The following is a 24,539-nucleotide window of genomic DNA, read 5'->3' as shown; positions in this document are numbered from 1 at the left end:
TTGGTCACGGGTTTTTAGAAGGATGAAGAGATGTTAGAAAGGGTCCAAAGGCGACTGACTAAGGTAGTTTCTGACCTCTGGAATGTCTAGTAAGGAAAAATTGAGGAGATGCAATTTGCAGAGTCTGGTGGACAGGAGGAAGAGGGGGAGATATGATAGAGACCTATAAAGTTGGTAAGGGGGTTGTCATAATATCAATGCTGGAGAAGTTCTACAGAAAATAGTGGGAAATCAGAGGAGAACCAGAGGTCATCCCTGGAAACTGTATAAAGAAGGTGTGAGTAGGGGAGTGAGAGGCAGGTTTTTTTCATGCAGAGTTGTAAATGATTTGAATGCCTTGCCTGAGAGAGTGGTGTCTGCAAAGAGTTTGAATGTGTTCAAAGCATGATATGATGGGCTGTGTGTGTGTGTGTGTGATAAAATGACCTCCCAGATGAGTCTTTGACTCCATGAGGTCTTGGGTAATAATAATAATAATAAAAGTTGACCAGCTCTCAGATGTACACTATAGACTAAAATACACAAATATCATTCAAGAAAAAATGAAAGAGTTTGAGAACAGGAACTAAAACGTGGAGAATCAGTGGCAAACCCTGAAGAAAACACTGATTGATTCAGCCAGAGAGGCATGTGGTGAGGTTGTCTGCAAGGATAGAAAAATCAGAACTCCATGGTGGACACAGGAAGATAAGAGGCAGTGAAGGAAAAAGAAAAAGAAATTCAAAAGTATCTGAATAAATAAGTCAGCTTTTGCTCTTATAGAATGCAGACAAATGTAAGAAAGCTAAACACCGTAAAACTATAATAAATTTTGTTTAATCCTTTATCCAAGCTCACACTTGGATAAAGGATTAAACTAAATTTATTATAGTTAACCAAGTGAAAATTAAACCGTAAAACTAGTTAAAACAAATGTCATGAGAAGACTTTGGTAAGAATATAGAAAATAAATAACAAAAAGATTGCAAAATATTCTGAAGGCTGCTGAAAAAGCTCAGAAAGAGGAAAGAGTGCTATAAACGCAATTAGAGATGATAAAGGTGACATAAAAACTGATGAAAAATATATTCTCGGTTACTTTGAAAACTTGTTAAATGAAACAGTCAGTGACAGCACAGTAGCAAAAAACATGAAACAGGCATGCAATGAGGAATACATATCCATACTTGAAGTAGAAAAAGCCATCAAAAGCCTGAAATGTGGAAAGGCAGCAGGAGTAGTATTTTATACCTCCATATTTTATATGGATGTCCATGCAGTTAGCCGAGTGGCTATCTGCTTGGCAACCATATGCCTGGGAAAGGAGTGCTCTGGGTTCAATTCCAGTCGCTGACATGAGGAACATAAGGATATTTCTCAGATATAGTCAAGTTAGCTGGTCTTGGGGGTGGACAGCAGGGTTTTTCTCCCCAGTTTATCTGGGATTTTCCTCCCACAAGCAGGTAAACCGGCCCTGTGAACATACACATCTACAGACATAGGACATACCGGGAGGCATAGGGCTAGCCACCTTATCCTAGGGATGGGTACGGCTTAGAAGGGCTAAGGATCCCGTAACAGGCCACTAGGCCTAATACGTGAATGGAAGAAGAAGAAGAATTTTATATGGTAGTATAAAAGTCTTTCAGTGGCTGCACTGCATAGTTCAGAAGACCTGGACAGAGGGATGAATTCCAGATGTTTGGAATAAGGCTCTCATAATAGCATATACAAAAAGGGAAATAAAACAATGTGAAAATTTGGGGAAATTTTCCCATTGTTTAACAATGAGAAATTACAGAGGTACATAAATTACAGAGGTATTTCTCTACTTTCCTGGTAAGATTTATATACTTGAGAAATGGTTGAGAAGGATTGTGGAAGGTAAGCTTGGTAAAGAACATGATGAATTCAGGCAAAATAGAGGCTGTCAGGATCAGATTTTCACTTTACAACAAATATTTGAGAAATCATTGGAATATAACAAAGATCTGTATTTGAGTTTTGTAAATCTGGAAAAGGCATATGAGAAGGTGCCAAGAGAAAAGATATTCAAAATGCTACAGTTTTATGGTGTCAATGAAGAATTATATCAAGCAATACTTAGTCTTTATTTGACTTGTAAGTCAGCACAGGAAGATTGTTTTATGTTAAATCTGGTGTCAGACAAGGATGTACATTATCCCCTCTGTTATTCATTATCTGTATAGATCACATTATGAAAAGTGGTATTAAACCTGATATCAAAATTGGATATGTTAATCTCAGCTCTTTGCTTTATGTGGATGATGTGATACTTCTAAATCCAGCACAAGTATGCAAGATTCCCTGATTAAATTCAGTAACTGTCGTAATAGATTTGCTATGAAGGTCAGCAATAACAAGTCAAAGAAAATGAAAATAGATAGAAGCATTGAAAATATCAACTGAATTGTGAATAGAGAACCTATAGAACAAGTGAAAAATTTTAGCTACTTAGGCACAATTTTTAGTGAAAATGGTAGATTAAATATGGAAATAGAGAACAGAATCAACAAAGATGGTATGGTAGGAAGTCAACTGAATACATTTATATGGAATAAGAGAGAAATTAGCCATAACACTAAATTAGCTGTATACAAGACAGTGTTCAAACTAATTTTAACTTATGGATCTGAGAGCTGGGTTAGAAAAAAAAACACTTGACCAAAGACTAGAGACCACAGATATGAGTCCTGAGAAAGCTTAGAGGCATGAACAGATGGCATCAATGGCAGCATCATTAAAAATGAGGATATTAGGAAAGAACTTGACATTATTAGCATCCAGGAATGTGTTAGCAGAGCTAATCTCAGGGTATGGTCACTTAAACAGAATAGGAGAGGAAAGATTAGCAAAACAAATGTTCTCTGCCAGGTTGTCAGGAAAAAGATGCAGAGGAAGACCATGATACAGTAAGAAGTGCCTTAGAAGATAGAAATATAAGATCTGATAATGTTGGAATCTTGACAGGTAACAGATTGATTTGAAGAAAAATTGTAGATAGGAAGTTAGTTATGATGTAAGTTTTTCATGTAATACTATCATATCCTATAACACCTCTTGAGGATACATATCAGGAATGGAATCCTGATATGTATCCTCAATGATAAAATGGAATCAGAATTTCCTTACACGTCAGTGTTCTCTGCATTATTACCAGAATTGATTGTATTTTCCTTGCAATTTTAGCAATGTGCCTTCTGAATTTTAGGTCCTTATCTGCCATCATTTGAAGATCTCTTATCCCCTAGACCTCTAACAATATATTCCCACAAGAATAAATTCAACATCCCATCTTTGTTTTGCATATTTTAAAACCTTAAATTTTGCAACATTGGTCTGATATCCCCACTCCAGTGCCCATTCAATCAGTCTATTCAAGTCTTTTTTTAAGGCCGCAAAATCTGCTCTACAACCTATTTGTGAAGATAGGACTGTTCCATTCAAGATGAGATGTAAGGACACCCTGTCTCAACAAGTATGTGTGCAAAGTAGATGATCAAGCTTAATGACATATTACAAAAAAATTCTAAGAGAATGCTCCTCTGTGGAGTTGATCATGCTTTTGCATTGCTTGCTTAACCTCCCTACCGGCCAATGTGGATGAAATAGTGACACCAAATTGAACTTCTTATCCATGTTATTTAATGGGTTTTAGAGCTTCGTATCCAGATTTAGCTCGACGTCTATAGACGTCGTGGCTGGTTGGGGGTTAATGAGACAAGCAACCAGAAAAGTTCCAAAGTGAAACAAGGGTAAAATTCCACTAGATGAATTTCATCTAGTATGAGATTCTTGTCAGATGTCATCTCCTTCCAGGAATTGACTACCATGAGCTTCCACCATGTACGGTTTTGTGCTTCTCTTTTACATTTTTCATAGGACAAAAACATCCAGTCCTTAATATTTCCCACCCAATCTGTTCTTTGCCTTCCTCTTCTTTTTCCTTGTATCATTCCTTCTGAAAGTGTCTTTTGTAGAGATTCATGCCTTAGTATGTGACCAAGGTAGGTGGTTTTCAACAGAGTCCTATCTTCTCCAATCATCTCTAATATTTCGAAATTAGTTTTTTTGGCAGTCCATGAGACTAAGAATTCTTCTGAGGATCCACATCTCAAAGGCTTTTAAGTTTTTTCTCACAATATTTTGATATTATCCAGGTTTCTGCTCCATATAGCAGTGTTGACCATACATAGCATTTGGACAGCCTAATTCTTGTTTTTGTGTGAATTTCCCTTGAGGTCAGAATGCTTTTCATGCTAATGAAGGTTGATCTAGCAATTTCTATTCTTCTTAATATTTCCTTATCACACTTTCCATCTTTTCTCTGTAATTAGTTGACCCAAATATATATAACTCTATACTTGATCTAAAGTATTTCCTCTGATCTTAATATTTATATTGGGTATTTTCCCTTTTTCTCTTGTTACCAAGACAGTTATGGTTTTTTTTTTATGTTGAAATTAAGTCCATATCTTTCTCCTAGAATATAGGAGAAAGAACACAGCCTTATCTGACACTCTTGTTTACTGTGAATTCCTCCCAGGTTTCTTGTGATATTTTTATCAAGGCAGTTTGCTCCCAATATAGATTTATCAGCAATCTGGTATCTTTACCATCTACTCCTAATTTTCTGAAGCATTTGATTAGTTGTTCATGTTGTATGTTGTCAAACGCTTTTGTGTAGTCAATAAAACATGAGTAGATTTCTTTCTGCTTCTCCAGATATCTTTCTATAATAGTTCTAATGTCGAAGAGTTCTTCTCTAGTTTATTTTCCTGAAAACCAGATTGTGTTTCATTAATTTTCAATTTGATTTTATGTTTATTTCTTTCTAGGATGATATATAACGTAACTTTTGCTATCTGACCGACTGTACTCTTCACATTTGATTGTCTTCGATTTTTTTTTTTTAGGTATTGGTAGGAATGTCAAGTGCTTAAAATCTTTTTGGCAGGTGTCCAGTTTTGTATATTTTGTTACATATGTCAGTCAGTGATCTTATAGTCTTATCATCTAAAGCCTTTAGATATGCCATAATTCCATTCATTCCTGGGGCTTTTCCTGGTTTCAGTTTCCTAATAGCATTTGTTACTTCCCAGGTAAGAATAGTAGACCCCTCCAAATCCTCTCGCACTGGCTTATCTATTCTATCATGATTGTAGAGGTCTTTTGAATACTCTACCCATTTATCCCTTATTTTGTCTTTCTCCATTAGGATGGTTCTGCTGATATCTTCAATGCAATGATAGCCTACCTTTTGCAAGATTTGCTAGTTAGCTCCCTAACTTTTTTCATGAAGTTCTCTGGTTTTGTGCTTTGTCCAAAAGTCCAATTTCCTTGCATTTGTTGTTGAGCCATAGCTTTTGCAATCCTACATCCTTTCCTGATCTCCTTGTTTAAATTATTGTATCCGGGATGATTTTTATGTTTATCTTTCCTCCATTTTCAGTATCTTGTCATTCATCCAGGGTTTGCTCATCTTCTTCTCAAATTTGAGAATTGTTTGTTTTACTACCTTTTTTTATGCCCTCTTTAAATTTTTGCCATCTATCCTCAATCTCATCTTTAGGGTAAGGATACTGGGTGGAATCAGGAACATTAACAGCAGTGGATCGTGTCAGTTCCTTTAAAAATTTATCTTTTATTTCTTGATTTTTAAGGGAGCCAAGATCATATTTTTCTATTTTTATAGGTTTCATTGTTTTCTTTAATTTTATTGCTGCTTAAATGACTGCAGGGTTGTGGTCTGATCCAACATCTTGTAAGATGTCATTCTGGAATTTTTTTTAATCATTATATAGTCAATCTGGTTTCTACAGCTGTCTCTGGGACTTTTCCATGTGTAAAATCATCTAGGAGGGTGGCTAAATAAAGTATTTGTTATTACCAGATTGTTTTTTTCACAGAACTGTATCAATCTTTCTTCTCTTGGATTTCTATGTCCCAGGCCCTGGTTTCCCATGCAAGAAGAGATCTTTTCTGAGATTACCTCACTGAAAAACAGAAGTATGCTTGGTCTCTTAGAGTACAGTTTCTGAATCATTTAACTTTTTGCCAAAAAACAGTAGTAACATGTCATCTTATTTTGTAGGCATGTTTTCATTTAAAAGATAATCTCAGGGCCTGGGCATGGTTACCTTTTCCCCAAGGCTAGCAGGGCCTGAGCTACTAGAGTGCTCTGGGATCCCATCATTGTTTGGGTTCCTTAAATTGGCACAATTTTTTGGGCTCAGCTAAGCCTCATGTACCTGTGCATAAGTACATCCCTGCTCAGGGCATAAATAGAATGCAAAAACAAAGACTTCATATCAGCTGGTTTGTGAATCTGGAATAAATGGTGCTGGAGAGGTTGGTGAGAGGACTGAGCTGGGAAAGACTTTTCTGTGATGTATCTTGATTTCATAATTTTGCAAAAGCATTTCACTAACTACCATTGAAAAAGATACATTAATAAGTTGAACAAGTAATTTTATACCAATCTCATCCCCCCCCCCCCAAAAAAAACATTCTATAAAGTATTGGGACCACGAGATTTTAGGGAGTACCGCATTTTCTCAAATATAACTCACTTTGTTTCCCAAAATTAAAGCTAAACAATTGTGGTACAAAGATATATGCAGGGATTTTCAAAAACTAAGTTTTCAGGAAAAAATTGAAAATGGGTATGACTTACCAAGAATCTCTTATTCGCTATTGTTACTTCCGGCCTCAAGAGAAGCTTCCTTGTGTGCATTGTCAAAGCATCTACCCAAATAGTATCATCTTTCCCATTATTTCAAGCAAAAAAGTACCAGTAATTTACAAGACTTGAGATATATAATGAATAATCCTTCATGAATGACTAATGAGAAGTGAAAAAACCAGTAATTTACAAGACTTGAGATATATAATGAATAATCCTTCATGAATGACTAAGAAAAGTGAAAGCAGAGCACAAAACAGACAGCAATGGTAGGCCATTAGAGATAGACCATCTATGAACATGTGCATATGATTAGTACGGTAATAACAAAACATTGCACAACCCAACGACAAAGCCAAGCCAACAACTGATGAGTTGAAATGCTAATTCTCTTCAACTGATTTCCATAATATCTGAAACTGACATAACATTCACTAGAACGAAAGTACTGAACCAAAGAAAGATGAATGACAGTAAAAGTGAGAAGAATGATAGCGAAAGTTGGACGCATGTTAGTCCGAAAGTACGGAAACAAAGAAAGATATGTGAGAGTGAAAGTGAGAAGAATGACAGTGAAAGTTGGACGTATGTTGGACCGAAAGTACGGAAACAAAGAAGGATGAATGAGAGGGAAAGTGAGAAGAGAGGGTCGAGAGTTAGAAAGTTAGAAAGATTTAATGATAGAGTGAATGTGTCGCGAGGTTCAGAAGGCGAATTGGATTGGATGAAGCAAGAAATGAAATGGATGCGGAATGAAATTAAGAGAATGCAGGTCAAAACTATTAAAATAAATCATGATGGCATGAAAGAGTTAACAAAAGATGAGCGAGTGGCGTTGTATGGCGACTCCATTATTAAAGGTGTGCTAGAGGATAAAATGCACAAGGTATGTTTTCCAGGCGGTAAAATGAGTAGAGTGATTGAGGCATTGAACATGAGGCGGAAACGAGCAAAAGAGTTAATTGTATTAATTGGAACAAATGATTTGAGAGAGAACAAAGAGCATGTCAAAATGAATGTCAGGAGACTGCTTGGAAAGATAAAGGAGAATAGTGTGACAGGAAGGGTGGTCAGTGTGTTGCCTAGGTATGATTGTGGTGAAATGAGGCGGAGAGCAAGGATTATGAATGATATTCTGGCTGAAATGTGTGAGGAGATGGGAGTACAGTTTGTTAATGTGTGGAATGAGTTTGAGGGACGGAGTGAGCTGTATGGGAGCGATGGACTGCATTTGAGTGGTTATGGTGTGAGTCGCTTGGAGAGACTGCTGCTGGAAGGTAGAGAAGTGAATAGAGAGAATGAATCAGATCAAGAGGGGAGTGATGTGGAAGAGCAGGAGAGTAAGACAGGAGAGATTGAAGGAGTGGAAATGAATGTGGAAGTGAGTGGTATGAGTATAGATAATGAGAGAATGGGTGTGCAAGAGGAGCAGGGAAACGGGGAGGCTCAGGGTGGACAGGGATACACAGCGTGAGAAAGGTGGATGCTCCAAGAGGAGGTGAGAGAATGTGTAGGCAGGAAAGTAATGGGATGATCAGGGATCAAAAGGAAACAGATGGAATTGCAAAGGGTTCTAAAATGAAGAAGCAGAAAGGGAAATGGCCCCAGTCCAGCATGGAGAGATCACATCGAGTGAGTGGTATCAGTGGAACTAGCTGTAGATCCAGAAATGAGTTGTTGTGTTTGTATACCAATGCTAGAAGTATAAGAAACAAGGCGGATGAAATGGTTGCACTAATTGCGTCTGTGCACCCAGAGATTGTCGGAATAAGTGAGACATGGTTAGATGAGGATGACATCCTGACAGGAATAGAGATGGAAAGGTATGATGTGTTTCGTGAGGATAGAAGGGGTAAAAAGGGAGGGGGAGTGCTATTGATGATAGAGAAAGAGTTATGTCCATACAAGGTAGAGATGCAAGGGGGAAATGGGGCCAGTGGTTTTGAGGCAGTATGGTGTGAGATAGAGGTGAATAGAATCAAATACTTGGTGGGATGTTGTTATAGACCTGGTAATGTGGATGGTGGTGATAGTGAAATGTATAGTCAAATAAGCCAAGCAAATAAGAAAAGGGTGATCATTATGGGTGATTTTAATTATGGCAATATAGACTGGAATGAAGAGATAGCGACTGGAAGTAAAGAAAATGAGTTTCTTGAGTTTTTGAGGGATAACTACCTCAGACAGTATGTAACAGAGGGCACAAGAGGATTAAGGGTCTTGGATTTGGTCATCTCATCGGAGGATGTAATTATCAATGAGGTATCAAATCATCCACCAATTGGTGAAAGTGACCATGAGGTGATTACTTGGGTGGTTGCCAGCAGTGCAAGGACCCCTGTGAAAAAAGGGTATATGTGGAACTACAAGGGGGGTGATTATGAAGAGCTCAGGAGACAGCTTGCAGGTGTAGCATGGAATGAGGAGTTAGCTGGAAAAGAGATCAATGCAGCTTGGGGGATTTTCAAAAAATATTTAGTGGATGCAATGTCTAAATGTATACCACGGGTGAGAAGGTTAAATAAGTTAGGTGTGAGATGGATGAATAAAGAGATTAAGCATGCAATACAGAGAAAAAGGGCATTGTGGAGGCAGCATAAGAGAAGTGGAAGTAACCAATTTCATGAGTTCTACAAAGACCAGGCAAGGAGAGTGACTTGGTTGGTGAGAGTAGCTAAAGAGAGGTATGAACAGCAGTTAGCTAATGAAGCTAAAAAGAATCCTAGGGAGTTCTTTCGATATGTAGCCAGCAAAAGAAAGAATGATTATGGAAGGATGACATTGATTGGAGGAAATGGTATAAAGACAGCTGTTGCAGAATGTGTGGTGGAGATACTTAATGAGCAGTTCATAAAGATCTTTCAATCTTGTGAATGTGACTTCATGGAGAGATTAAGAGCAGTTGATGATGGGGAGGAGAGACTGACTGTAAGTGAGCAAGAGGTGTTTGGGGAGTTGAGTAAACTAGATGTAAATAAGGCTGTGGGACTTGATAATATATCACCGCGTATTCTGAAGGAATGTGCCAGGGAGTTGACACCTGCCTTGACATATTTTTTTTAATACGAGTCTTGCACTTGGTCAAGTCCCTAAAGAGTGGAAGGAGGGCAAGATTGTGCCACTTCATAAAGGAGGTGATCGAACTCAAGCATCAAACTATAGGCCTATCTGTGTGTCGGGTGTTGTGGTTAAGTTGTTGGAGAAGCTTGTGAGAACTAGAATCCAGAGTTGGGTTGACAACAATGGTATAATCTTTGATGGACAGCATGGATTTGCTAAAGGGAGGTCGTGTTTTAGTAATCTACTTACTTATTACAATAAAGTGACTGCTTCCTTGGACAGAGGAGAAGGATACACAGTAATATACTTGGATTTCGCAAAAGCTTTTGATAGAGTGCCTCATGATAAGTTGACAGTCAAACTAGAGCAGATGGGGTTGGATATTAGATTAGTGCATTGGATTGGAGACTGGCTATCTGATAGGTATCAACAAGTTGTGTATGGGGATGCAATATCCAGGAAAAGGAAAGTCACTAGTGGAGTGCCTCAGGGATCTGTTTTAGGGCCATTACTATTTAACTTGTATATTAATGATATTGGCGAAGATTTGGATGGAGATATTCAGTTGTTTGCAGATGATGCAAAGTTGGGACGAACCATAAAGAGTAGTGAAGATGTTGTGGCCTTGCAAGAAGACTTGAATAAATTGAGTGATTGGGCAAGCAAATGGGGATGTGAGTTCAATGTTGCAAAATGTAAGGTTTTAAAATTTGGAAAACAAAGATGGGATGCAGAATTGATGCTTGGTAAGAATATATTGTTGGAAGTAGAGGAAATAAGAGATCTGGGAGTGATAGTGGATAAGGATCTAAAATTTAGAGGTCACATCGCTAAAATTGTGAAGACAACACAAAGACTTCTGGGAATGATGAGGAGGACACTGACGTGTAGAAGTAGGGAGATTCTTGTTCCATTGTATAAGGCTTTGATTAGGCCACACATGGACTATTGTGCCCAGATTTGGTCACCTGGTTTTCAGAAGGATGAAGAGATGTTGGAAAGGGTCCAAAGGCGACTGACTAAGGTAGTTTCTGACCTCTGGAATGTCGAGTATGAGGAAAGATTGAAAAGATGTAATTTGCAGAGACTAGTGGAGAGAAGAAAGAGGGGAGATATGATAGAGACCTACAAGTTGGTAAGGGGTTGCTATAGGATCAATGGTGGAGAAGTTCTACAGCGAATAGTGGGAGATCAGGGGAGAACCAGAGGTCATCCCTGGAAACTGTATAAAGAGGGTGTGAGTAGGGGAGTGAGAGGCAGGTTTTTTTCGTGCAGAGTTGTGAATGATTGGAATGCCTTGCCTGAGAGTGTGGTGTCTGCAAGGAGTTTAAATGTGTTTAAGACCCGGTATGATGAGATGTGTGTGAGATAAAAGGACCTCCTAGATGAGTCTTTGACTCCATGAGGTCTTGTTTAATAATAATAATAATAATAATAATAATATATTTATTAGTTTTAACATGTTCACAATGGGATGGCATTCTGCCCATTTATCGTTCTGACAGAACTTCTCATTGCTGTTTGTGTACCACTTCCATCTGCATTGCACATGCAGGCTCAACTCGCACAAAGTTTCAACCCTGTTGAAATAAAATTTTGAAACAGTAGAATTTTATTTTAAGTTAGCCTTTGTGATCCATCTTTGAAAGTTTCAAATATAATTAAAAAACATTTATTTCATGTAATAAAAAAATTGGACAACGGTTTTTAGTTAGATACCGTGTTTGCCAATGCAACATATAGTTATGCTTGAGTCTATACAGCATAGTTTCTATGGGAACTATGCTGTATAGTTCCCACAGATATGTGATTCATTAGTTAGTGGTGTTTTTATCTCAGTCATCTCTAATTACACAGATGTGATACAATAAAACTTTTTTTTCTTGTGTCTGCAGTATAGTGGCTGTTGGGGAGGGTGTGTTGTTTACCGTGGAGGAGTGAGTTACTATTGACTCAACATGAACATGTTTAAACTTTTTTCGTGCACGAGGAAACTGCAAAACTTTAATTTCTTTTTTCATAAAGTAAAATCAGGGATGCAAGTAAATACGATAAACAGTTTTTCAAGCAGCACTGTTTCCAGATTGGAAGAGGAATGCTGAAGAGATGAAGTATTTGCAGCAACCTACAGAAAACTGGAATATCAGCATGACAAAAATTCCTTCCAATATTCTCCAGTTGTCAGCTATTTTCTCAGTTGACTGCTCTCCAGCCAAGAAGCTGCAGGTTCGAATCCCACATAGGCATGGGTGTTTGTGACACTCTCCCAATATGGACTGGGTCACCATGGGAGTAGTAGACTCAAAACCTCCTGCAATGGGAGAGGACTTCACCCTGCAGTGGGTAGAAATATTATTATTATTATCTGAAACCTCCAGGGACTCAATGATCTCATTGAGAGAGGCTGTAAATTACCCAACCCAGCTATCATACCGTCCCTTAAATTCATTTACACTAGATGTACTCACTACCCTTAAGGGCAAATTATTCCACTCACTCACTGCTCTCTGGGAGAAAAACCTGGCTCTTACCCCTTTCTTGACTGAGAACAGTGTTCTCTCCCCACCTTCCATGTAATGAAAAATTTCATCATTTGAAATGCTATAACATCCATTCAAAAGTTTATAGACCTCTATCATATCACCCTTCTTTCTCCTGTTAACCATAGTCTGCAATCCACATACTTGGAATCTGTCCTCATAATCTAAATCCCATAATCTGGATATAATCTTTGTAACTCTTCTTTGTACCCTTACCACAGCTTCTTTATCCCCTTGGAACCTGGGAGATCAAATCTGCACACAGTAATCCAGGTGTGGTCTTATCAAAGCCTTATAAAGAGGCAAAATTACTTCCTTATCCTTACATGTCAAGGTCACTTCAACATAGCAGTTATCTTCTGAGTTGTATTTGCAACTTTTGCTATGTGACCTTTGAACTTTAAATTCTTATCCACCAATACACCAAGATCCCTTGTCTCTTCAGTTTCTTGTAGCATAACCCCACTTATATAATATGCCACTGGAACTCTAATCACACCAAAGTGCATAACTTTACACTTACTAACATTAAACTGATAGCCATTTTCATTTGCCCAGATTTCCAGTCTATTCAAATCATTTTGTAATTGCTGAATATCAGTAGCATCCCTGGTTGCCTTGTCTATCTTTGCATCATCAGCAAACACTTACAAATCTGATGATAAACCCTGCTTGATGTTATTAATGTATAGATTGAACAATAATGGCCCAAGGACTGAACCCTGAGGTAGAGGTACACCACTGGTTACCTTAAATCTGGCAGATTCACACCCATTGTATACCACTTTTTCATATCTGTCTTTCAACTGTTCCCTGATCCAAGTCAATAGATTATATTCTAATCCCATATTCTCCAGTTTATGCAACAGCCTGTCATGTGGTATCCTATCAAATGCTTTAGAAAAATCCAACATTATCATAGTGTATCCATTCCCTTTATCCAACTCGGCTGTAACATTGTTATAAAATATGAGTAAATTGCTAAAACACGACCTTCTTTTAGTAAACTCATGTTGTTCCTTGCAGAGTATAGAATATTTGTCTACACATTTCTGCATGCGAGTTCTTACCAACTTCTCTAAAATCTTCACTACCACACCAGAGATACTAATAGGTCGGTAGTTAGACACATCAGTTTTTGCACCACCCTTGTGCAATGGAACTATCATACATTCCTTCCATTCCTGTGGTATCATTCCTGAGCTGAGACTCAAGTTATACAAATGTGTGAAAGACCTAGCCAATTCAGCTGAACATTCCTTTAGCAGATGGGCTGATATTCCATCTGTTCCTATTGGCAAATTCTTATCCAGGCTATGCAAGAGCTCTTCAACCTCATTTTCATGAACCTCTAACTCTTCATCCAACATAGCAGTAGCGCTGTGCACCATGTTACATACACTTGGTTGATATATGTTAGCAAAGTGAGCACTCATTAACTGAACAATCTCCTTAGCTTCCGACAATTGTGTACCATCTGCATTCAATAAAGTTATTCTTCCACATTCATTCTTTCTTTTGCTTGTGGCATAACAATAAAATTCTTTTGGATTGATTTTAGCTTGCATGGCCAATTTCTTTTCATACTCCATTTTAGCTTTTCTCACAATACTCATCATTTTTCTAGCCTCAGCTTTATATATTTCATAATTTCTCTTATTCTCATGATATTCTTTCCACATCATCTTCTTCTTCTTGTGGATCTCTTGCTTAATAAGGCTGCACATTCATTTGACTCCCAACCTATTTATTCTTTGAACACTAGGGATACATTGAGATACCGCCTCATTCAAGTACTTTTTCAAAGATTTCCATGCATTGCTGATAATTTTTCCATTCAGTAGCTGATACCATGGGACCAAAGATAGTATTTTTCTAAGTTGATCATAATTTCCTGCTTTGTAATTCAGCATGTAACCTGTTTTAATCAGAGCTTCAATACAAGTAGATACTTCCCAAGAAAGAACCACATGATCACTGTCACCAATTGGTGGTAAAATAGCCATATTCTTGACAGAGATCCCTTCTGAAGCTATGAGCAAATCCAACACCCTTTGACCTCCCCTTCTTTCACATGATGCTTGAGCAAGTTGTCTCACAACAATTCAATAAATTCCTGTTCTTTCTTATCATGAGATTTCTCTTCTACCCAATCAATGTTTTGGAAAATTAAAGTCACCCATAATGATCATTCACTTGGTACCCATAAGGCTAAATTGACAATGCATTTCTTTGTGTCCTACAACTGAGCCGCCAGGTCTGTAGCAAGACCCCACCATATATTTCATTCTGTTAACCTCCACTTCACACCAGATAGACTCAAACTCATTGCTACATGGGACATTCTTACCATTGTTTTCTTGTATTTCTAATCTAACTGGACTTAAGTCATTTGATATCATTAGTAGCACTCCTCCTCCTCTCCTATTTCTTCTGTCATTTCTAAAAATAGTATATCCGTTACACTCGATCCCACTTGCCATATCTGATTCTGATAGCCAGGTTTCACTAATGCCAACAATTTTAGGCCACATCATATTCAATAAAGCTACAACCTCAACCCCTTTGTTTCTAATGCTCCTGGCATTTGTGTATAGACATGACAAATTACGACCTAGCCTATTTTTATAATTAGATATGCAATCTATTTGGTCTTGTTCTAGAATTTTCTCTTTTCTCTCTCCAGACATACTTAAAAGGTCCAAACCCAAAGCATTATTTTTCTACTCCTTTGCCACATACATAACCATGTTCAAAGGCATTCATATCTTTATCACTTTTGTATACCATAGCTGAATTTTCACACACATTTTTCCTATTCCTCCCTTGATGATCTAGTTTCCCGGACTCTCTGGGACTCTCGCATTGGGTCTCATACCAAGAAGTAATTTCTCCAGGTTTCTGATGCCAAATGAATCCAAATGAATATAGGCTGTTCATTTATATATATATCCTCACACTATCTTTCTTAACTTATGTACCATTACCATAACAGGGACAAGTGAGATGATCCTTAGCAACTATCTTTTCCATGATTGAACTCTTTGATCATGGAAAATAGTTCTCTCCCTTCTTTCTTATTCTTAATTTTCATTCTTACTCACTCTCAAACCAAATTTTTATTCCATCAAGTTTCTAAAATTATCACTAGAATGAATATTTCGATTCATTCTACACAAAATCCTGCTTCTTCCCATTATCCAAACACTAGTTTACCAAGTGCATGAAGGCAGAAATAAGATTTTTCACACAAAAAAGTTACATATAACATCTGACTGTAGACTAAATCTAACAATCTGGATTTGATTATGAAATGATTCAAGGAAAGTTAGTCATATGGTAGTTATCTCTTCTAATTTTTAGGGCTATGGTGAATAGTTGTAATTTCTACCCTATCATACCTCGCTCTCCCCGATGTCAATCTCTCTATTAGATCATTCGGAGTTTTCTCAGTGACCATTTTCTTCATTACTTAGAACCATATTAGTCAATCAACAATTGCCAATATGCAGTCTATACTGCATAATAATCACTAAAGAAAAGCTAACTAATGGAATCACAATCAGCTCCAACTCTTCCATTAATATGATATGGATAAATTACCTGTTACTATTTTTACACACAACACTTCATGCTGTCCTTGTTTGGTGGAGAAGCGTTAGAAGATTCTTGATTATGTGAGGGGGCAAAGATTGCTATATTTTTATCTCATATACACACCCACCCACCCACACACACACACACACACCCTACACCAGACAAAATAGCCTTTATAGCCTTAACATAAAGTCCTCTGGTTTGGATTGATGGTTTCAAATCTATCGGATTCTTTAAAATACTTAACTCGACAGTTATGTATATGCTGCCTAAATGCCTATTGTATTACTACTACTTTGATCTTGACCCTTTAGAAGGAATGCCATTTTATATTACCAGTCATTGCCTTTATTCTCTTCTGTATTGAGTTGCCAGCTTCACTACTGAAGGAATGTGGCGAATTGTTTTTCTCATACTTCCTTAATACGTCATTATTATTAATATTATTATTAAGACTTCCAGGGAGTCAGGAACTCATCAAGGAAGGCCATACTATTCGCACCAGCTGTCATACCTATTCTGGAATTCATTGATACTACTTGCACACAACATCCAATGGCAATCCATTCCAATTATGCAGTACTCCATGAGAGAAAAATCTAGTTCTAATCCCTTCCTTGACAGCATTCATTCTCAACTTCCATGGGTGCACTCTTGTCCTTTCCCCCACCCTTTATAAAGTAAAAATTTCCATCTACTGAAATTGTGTATAACCTTTTCAGAAGTTTGAAAGTATAAATCGTATCATCCCTCTTTCTCCTGTCTGCAGTCTATGAATTCTCAATTGGTCTTCATAATCAATATTCCACAATCATAATATAATTTTTGACACTCTCCTTTTCACTCTCTCCAGTGTATCAGAATCATCAGGGGAAACCAGGAGACGAGACCTGCACACATTAGTCTAAGTGAGGTCATATCAAGGCCTTGTAAAGAGGGAAAACGACCTCCTAATCTTTACATGTCAAAGTTTGTTTCAGCATTGCCATTATTCTATGAGTTGTATTTACAGTGTTTTCTATATGATCCTTGAACATCAACTTCTTGTCTACTAAAACTTCCAAGATCCCTAGCCTCATCAGTTCCTTTATAATCCCACCAATATAATACAGCATTGGATATCTAATCACACTAAAGTGCATAACTTAACATTTATTAACATCGAAATGACATTTTCACATGCACACAATTCCAGCTTATTCAAATCATTCTGCAAGTACTGCATATCAGCGCTCCTGATTACCCCTACCTAGCTTTGCATCGTCAGCAAATAGCTGTGTGCCACATGTCAAATACTTTCCAAATGTCATTAACATACAGATTGAATAACAATGGACCAACGTATCCTAGAGGCACTTCACTGGTTACCTTGAATCTTACAGATTCATCCCCCCCCATACACCACTTTTTGATATCTGTCAGCCATCCTCTTATCCATGCCAATAGTTTATAATCTAGTCCTATATTTTCCAATTTATGCAATAGCCATGCTGTATTCTGTCAAAAGCCTTAGCAAAATCCAGAAGTATCATGGTTTATCCATTCTCCTTGTCTAACTCAGTGATAAAATTATTATAGAATGAGAGTAAGTTGAATAAACCCATGTTGTTCACTGCAAAATAGAGAATAGATTCCTAGATTAATAGTAATCAAGGAATCTGTTCTCTCTCTCTTTCTTAACTTCTTCCTACTATATATCTTCTACCAGTGATTTTAAATTTTATCTACAGCCTTGCTGATAACAGTGCACTTCAGTCCTCCTCATTCAATAATCCTGCACTACTTACAACACCAAGATGATTTACAAAAAAGTCTCGACTTAAATGCAATCATTTAAGTCTATGCTTTTTCATCTTCGTGTCATCTTCTAAAGAGAAGAAAAATCTAGTCAATTTTGATGCGACTAAAACAGCATCCTCGTTTTCTATAAAGCAATCCTTCATTACTCTTTATTTTTGATAATACTCATCCTCAGATAAGAAAAGACTCCCCCCCCCCAAGGCTAACATGTTTTCAGCCATTCCTTATCATCAGTGTGGTTCTAACAGGCTCTTAAGCATCTACGACCTTCCAAGTATCCTTGGATCTCATAACAATAATTTGACAATAAGATGGTAGTCAGCTGCATACTGGTAAGCATTCTTGTAGCTGTAAATTGCTCATGTTCTACTGGCCAATTTGCCTGATTGTGGAATGAAAAACCAAGTTTCTGGGAGGGAAAAACTTTTTTGAAACAAGCTAACTCACCTTGAAAAGCCCTGATAATGGTTCTTCGTGTTAAAGATGGGATTCAAACCCAGGTCTTTCCAACCAAAGGGATTTGTTTATATCAACTAAGCTGTGAAGGCTCTGGCATTTCTGGTACAGTTACATATCTTGGCATCTTCTTTTGCACTTAGTGTTACTTTTTTCTAGAACACTTCATTATATTGTAAAATCACAAATCTGCTGTGCATTAAAATACAGTTTCCAATGATGTGTGTGAACATCAAAAGCATCTAAAAACTTGACTATCCTGAAGAGGGACATATCGCTAATTAAAAACCTATCGATTAATTCACTTTACTATTCATCATATAACTGTACCTATTATACCTTTTCTGTAGGTATCATCATATCTGTAGAAAAGGTATAAGGGATTGTGAATACAAATTCTGCTCAACAAAACTAGTGTTCACAATCTCTTCATTCTGCTTTAAATATAAAAATATGAGCAGCAGCTGGCCAACATCTATGTACAATCAAACTCCTAACCCACTACACTCTTCCATCTTCTACCTTTCCTTCCCCTTCCAGTATTTCCAATAAAATATATCCTGTAGCTGTTTATACATACTGAAGATTTTTTGGTGATCAAGACAAAATCATGGGCTAATGGATAAGTAAACAACTAAATATTTCTGCATACTTTTTTCTCATTCAGCAATAATATGAATAACTTCTTGAGTGCACAATAATATAATGAAGAGTCACTACCTGCCTATCCAAATTTTCTGATCCTCTTAAGGATCAGAAAATTTAAGATTTGCCATGTGCCAGCTACTTCTACATTTACTATAAAGAGAACATTAACAAGCTAAATAATATGGTATTATGATGACTTTAGGCATTTTTTAAAAATCTTACCTCACAACGAGCCACTAATCCTGTTTCTTGAAGTCGTGCCCAAATACTCTGAAGCCTCCCTCCATGTTCAGGATGATAAGAATTATCTCCACAAATGCACTGATGTTTTAACATCAGACTGTCATATACAATACCTGGAGAGAAATATTTCAACTCAACAGAAATAACACTAAATACAAAAATAACTAACCTGAAATCACAAAATTAAATCTTTTCACAGAAGTACATTTTAATATAGTAAAACATTATAATCATTGGGAATGAAATTGTCTCTATCAAGGATATTAATATCAATGCATGATATTTCATCTGTATATCTGCCTTCCTATTACTGCTCCATCCTTACCTTCTTTAACTACATAGAACCAGTTCTGATATTTGGCTTATTGATTATTATTTTTATTTGCTAGATATTCAGGAATAGACATTAGTCACAAAAATGTTCTTATAGTTGCAACCATTGTGATCTGATTGTTGAGCCTGTGTAAGTAACATAGCAATCACATTGACAAGGAAATTTGTCAATGTGATTATATTTCAATATTCCTTTGTGAAAGATGGCTTCCGAAGGATAGCTAGTTTGTAATTAGTGATGAAAACTAATTTGTAAACTGTTTAAAAATATACTTAAACATTTTATATGTATTTTAGATTCATTTGGAAGTTCCAAATGCTAATTTTACTATTTAAAAAAAAAAAATTAGCTAGCACCTTTTGTTCCAGTATAGTGAGCAGTCTAACATTTGGAGACTGACTGGGCAGTTCAATCTCCACTGGTAGTCAATCAGAGATAGTTGGCTCAAGACTCTCACTAATTAATCGGTATACAGTGAAGAAGGCGGCTAGCAAGTGCCACCATCTCGTGGTCCCTAATCCTAACACAATATTTTTAATGTCTGAAAATAGTGTGGGTTTGATGACAGATTTTTTTGAGTTTATGGGACAAAAAAACCTGCTTGCCATGTCAGAGATCAACTAACTTGGGAACCAGTCGAAAAAAAAGCTTAGAAAACGTTCCTCTAGTCGGCGACTAGATTTGAACCCCAAGTCTTTCTTCATGCAGTCAAGCGTTGTAGAGTGCAAATGCCACTTCTCCTGAGCTACACAGGCTCCATTTTACTATTTTATGTATTGGAAAATTTTCTTTAGTGCTAGGAATGGTTAATCGACTTTTGGTTTACATAACTTATTAATTGTATAGGATATTTACAATTTTTGATTTTTTTTTATTTTATTTATTTATTTATTTTTTTAATGTTTAGGTTTAGAACTGGAGACTATATTAAAATCACCCTGAGGTTTCCATCAATGTGCAATGACTAAAAAATTCAATGCATCCATTTAAGTATACTCTGCACACCAGGCTTCATCTTTTTCATCTATTTTTTCCCATGGGCACTCTTCACACCTCTGAAGTTGATGCCAGTCAAAATGACTCATACACCATAATGCATCATTTTTATTTTATTCATTCTTTCTCGGAAGTTCCATTATGTCACCACATTATTTATTCTGGTTTTAAAATTTCCATATAATCTTTATTTTATTTTACATTTTAATCTTTTTTCTTTTTGTTTTACAGTTTGGTTATAATTCCCTTGTAATTTATTCTTTTATGGTGTTCGGTTTTTATGATTTTATACTTAAAAATGTATGATCTCAGTTTATGTTCCAAGTAAATTTTAAAATTAACAAGACAAGAGCATGAAGCACTCCAGGTACTATCCCAAGGTATGTTTGAATATACATCTATGCCATAATATTTTTATTCAGTAAAGACAGGAAAAAGCAAGTGTTTTCATATCAGGGATGCTCCTTAAGAAAATAGGCTTTGTAATGTTACATATTGATTTGTATTTCGAGGAGTTACACGAAATTTTTTTTTTGGAAAGATAGTGTTCTAAAAAATTAATTATATCTATCAGTATGTGGCATTAAGACATTGTTTTCCCCATGGAAGGGAATGAGTAAGTATCCAAAGCACATAGTCCTCTCTATTGTATTATTGTTATTTCAGACTTCCAAGCTAGCGACTCTCCCAGTCTGAAAGCCACTAGCAATCACAACGCTGTAATTTGTTGAAATAATGACAAGGGGGTTCAATTATTATAATGTTTATTTTTTTGATGGCAATGTCAAAAATTATTAGATAATTGAGAGATATTTATTATATAAATAATGAAAAACAGGTAAGTATATAACTGACTTACTTTTTTTTATTATTATTGTATTTTATGTTAATACTGTATTATACTATGAAATAGACACAACTAAACCATTTGTAAGAAAATTATAAGAAAGCAAAATAATTACTATTTAAATGAAATTGATTTCTTATGAGAAGGGACAATTAGTCCCATGCTCTTCCTTCTCCTGGATTTACTATTAACACATACCTGTAGTAAATGTATGTGGCACAGGGCTTTCTTGTGGGCTTCCTGCAGGACTTAATGATACAAGGGGGCTAGACAAAGTTCGAGATAAAGGCCGGATCATATGATGTCGAGGAGTAAAAGCTGATCCTACAGAGAAGATATAAATTTTTATCTAAAAATATGATATAGAATGTCAACACTAAATTTTTAGAGTAATTGCATAAGAAATCACATGTGATCCAATACAAAACACATTATTCATTATAAATATAAAATTATTTCATACTTCTTGATCTGCTCCAATAAGAATTGCAGCATAGACAATGCAAGAGGTAATATAAATAAAACTGAACCCATCTAAAGCTTCTCAAAAATTAAGTCAACAACTCACATTGCATTGTTTGATCTAGACCTAGAGTTCAATTTAAGTAACGTGCACAACTTTGGCCTATGTTTGAGTAGTGACATTTTGAAAAGTTTAAAGAAAAGGGACTAAGATAATATATGAAATTGAGGGCAGGTTGAGGAAAGTTATTTGTACATGGTAGATGGAGGAAAAGGAGCAATATAATAAAAGATGAAAAGCTGACTGTTTAGATTACTAAAACAACTAGGAGCTCACAAGTGAATGTATTTTATCTGAAAATTGCATGCATCTCTGGCTAGTTTAGTCTTGAGGCTAAAAACTCAAACTTATTTTTGTCAAAGTATTTATGTAATTTGGACAACAAATAATTTTGTCATAGCTCAAATACAGTCATCTCTCTCTCTCTCTCTCTCTCTCTCTCTGTATAGTAAATATTGCTATAATTCACTAGCAAAACTATCAAAAAACATCCTACCTAAACTATGGTTTAGGCAGGACTCTTAGTAATTTGGTTACTGAGTGGTTCATTATAGTGCTATTTACTGCATGCTATATAGTACAGCATATAGCAAATACCACTATAAGCTATATTTACTATAAAATTAATCACTATAATAAACTATCCATTTGATCATTAAAAGTTTGGTACAGTGGGTCAACTATATTATAAGGACTTTTAAAGTACAAAAATAATTACTCATTATATAAATATTTATTTTCATAGTTAATATTATAAAAAATTACAATATTAACATTAACAATATTAAAAACGAGAACAAAACCTTGGAAATTTAGTGGCAAACCCTGAAGAAAGCATTGATAATTCAGCCAGAGAGGTATGTGGTGAGGTAATCTGCAAGGACAGAAAAAACAGAATTCCATGTTGGACTCAGTCATGTTAAGGAAGTAGTCAAGATAAAGAAGGAAACATATTTAAAGTTCCTGGTAAGTAAATCAACTTGTGTTCTTAGAGCATACAGAGAAAATTGCAAGAAAGCACACTGTAAAACTAGCTAAACACAAGTCATGGTAAGCACATAGAAAATAAATATCAGGAAGGAAGCAAAATATTATGGAAGCAATTGAAAATGCTTAGAAATGGAGCAAAGAGCACCATAAAAGGAATCAGATGATAAATGTGACATGATAACTGAAGATTAAGATATTCTAGATGTCTGGAGTAATTACTTTGAAAGAATGCTAAATGAAACAAGCAGTGTCAGTATGGCAATAGAAAACAGGAATTGATTTCAGGAATGTAATCAAGAATACATATCCATACTTAAAGTAGAAAACACCATCAAAAAACTGAAATGTAGAAATATAACTGGAGTAAATGATATTTGACCAGAAATGCTTAAATATGGGGGCATAAAAGTTTTACAGTGGCTACACTGCATAATTCAGAATAATTCAGAAAGCTTGATCAGTTGGTCACATTCCAGATGAAGCAGTTCTCACTCTACCTATCTTAAAAAAAGAAAAAGGAAATAAAATGAAAGTGAGAATTACAGAGGTATTTCCCTACTGAATGTTCCCATTAAGATTTATAAAAGTATATTTGAGAAACAGCTGAGAAAAATTGTAAAAGGAAAGCTTGGTGAAAAATAAGCTGCATTCAGGCCAAACAGAAGTTATCAAGATCAGATTTTCACTTTAACACAAATAGTTAAGAAATGTATTTAAGTTTCTAGATCTGGAAAAGGCATATGGCAAGGTGTCAAAATTGAAGTGCTCCAAAATACTATACTTATAGTGTAAATGGGACATTTCATCATGCAATATATAATCTAGTTGAACAAGAAGTCAGCAATTAAAATTGGAGGTACAGGAAGATGATTTGATGTTAAATCAAGTGTGCACAATCGTGGTGCACATTATCTCCAATGTTATTCATTATTTATATGGATCACATTATGAAAAAAAGCAGTATTAAACCTGATATCAAAATTGGAGATGTTAATTTCAGCTCTTTACTTTATACAGATGATGTTATAACTTCTAAATAAATCCAGTACAAGTCTGCAAGAGTCCTGACTAACTATTATAATAAATTTGGTGTGAAAATCAGCAATAAATAGACAATGAAAACAGGTAGAAACACTGACATCATCAACTGTAACCTGAATGAAAAACTTACAGAACAAGTAAAACATTTCAGCTATTTAGACAATTTTTAGTGAAGATGGCAAAATAAATATGGAAACAGACAATTAAAGTAGCAAAGCTGGTATGGTAGAAAGTCAATTGAATAAATTTATATGGAATAAGAGAAATTAGTTAAAAGACTAAACTGACCATACACAAGACAGTGTTCAAACCATTAACTTATGAATCTGAGAGCTGGGTAAGAAATAAAAACACTTGATCAAACACTGGTGACCACAGATAAGAGTTCTCAGAAAGATTAGGGAGTGTGAACAGATGTCAATGGTATATCAATGGATGTCTTATATGATATAAGACATCCATTGATATACCATTTTTTTAAAGTTAAATTGTTAAAGATCTGATGATCTGATTTAAATTGTTAAAGATCTGATGCTCTATGTATAGAGCATCAGATCTTTAACAGATCTGATGCTCTATACATAGAGCATCAGATCTGTTAAAGTTCAGAGAGTGAAGTCAAGTTTCACATGTTTCTTTATGTGAAGAACTCTTGTCTAGTTCCAGTGAACTATGTCTAGTGTTGATAGCATGCTTCACAAGACCAGAACACTAGACAGTTCATTGAAACAGGAAACAAGAATCCTTCACAAAAGTCAGTTCCTCATCATTATCATCAG

General features: G+C 35.9%; 1 protein-coding gene across 7 annotated transcripts in view; it reads right to left on the bottom strand.

Annotated features, from left to right (window-relative positions):
* The window catches only part of LOC150109855 (histone deacetylase 4-like), a 579,471-nt gene that overhangs the window by 230,261 nt on the left and 324,671 nt on the right, over positions 1-24,539 (bottom strand). For all 7 annotated transcript variants that reach the window (XM_090397008.1, XM_090397036.1, XM_090397014.1 and 4 more), the window contains 2 exons: positions 21,405-21,530; positions 19,009-19,142 (listed from right to left, as the gene is read on the bottom strand). In XM_090397008.1, the coding sequence (XP_090253134.1) occupies positions 19,009-19,142; positions 21,405-21,530 (260 nt within the window). The remainder of the gene's footprint in view (positions 1-19,008; positions 19,143-21,404; positions 21,531-24,539) is intronic.

The sequence above is a fragment of the Typopeltis vanoorti genome, chromosome 1, assembly GCF_054136105.1.
Source record: "Typopeltis vanoorti isolate ZY-2024b chromosome 1, IOZ_Tvanoo_1.0, whole genome shotgun sequence".
Taxonomy (NCBI): Eukaryota; Metazoa; Arthropoda; class Arachnida; order Uropygi; family Thelyphonidae; genus Typopeltis; species Typopeltis vanoorti.
Note: the sequence above shows the minus strand (reverse complement) of the source record. Positions and strands in the feature narration are given on the sequence as shown.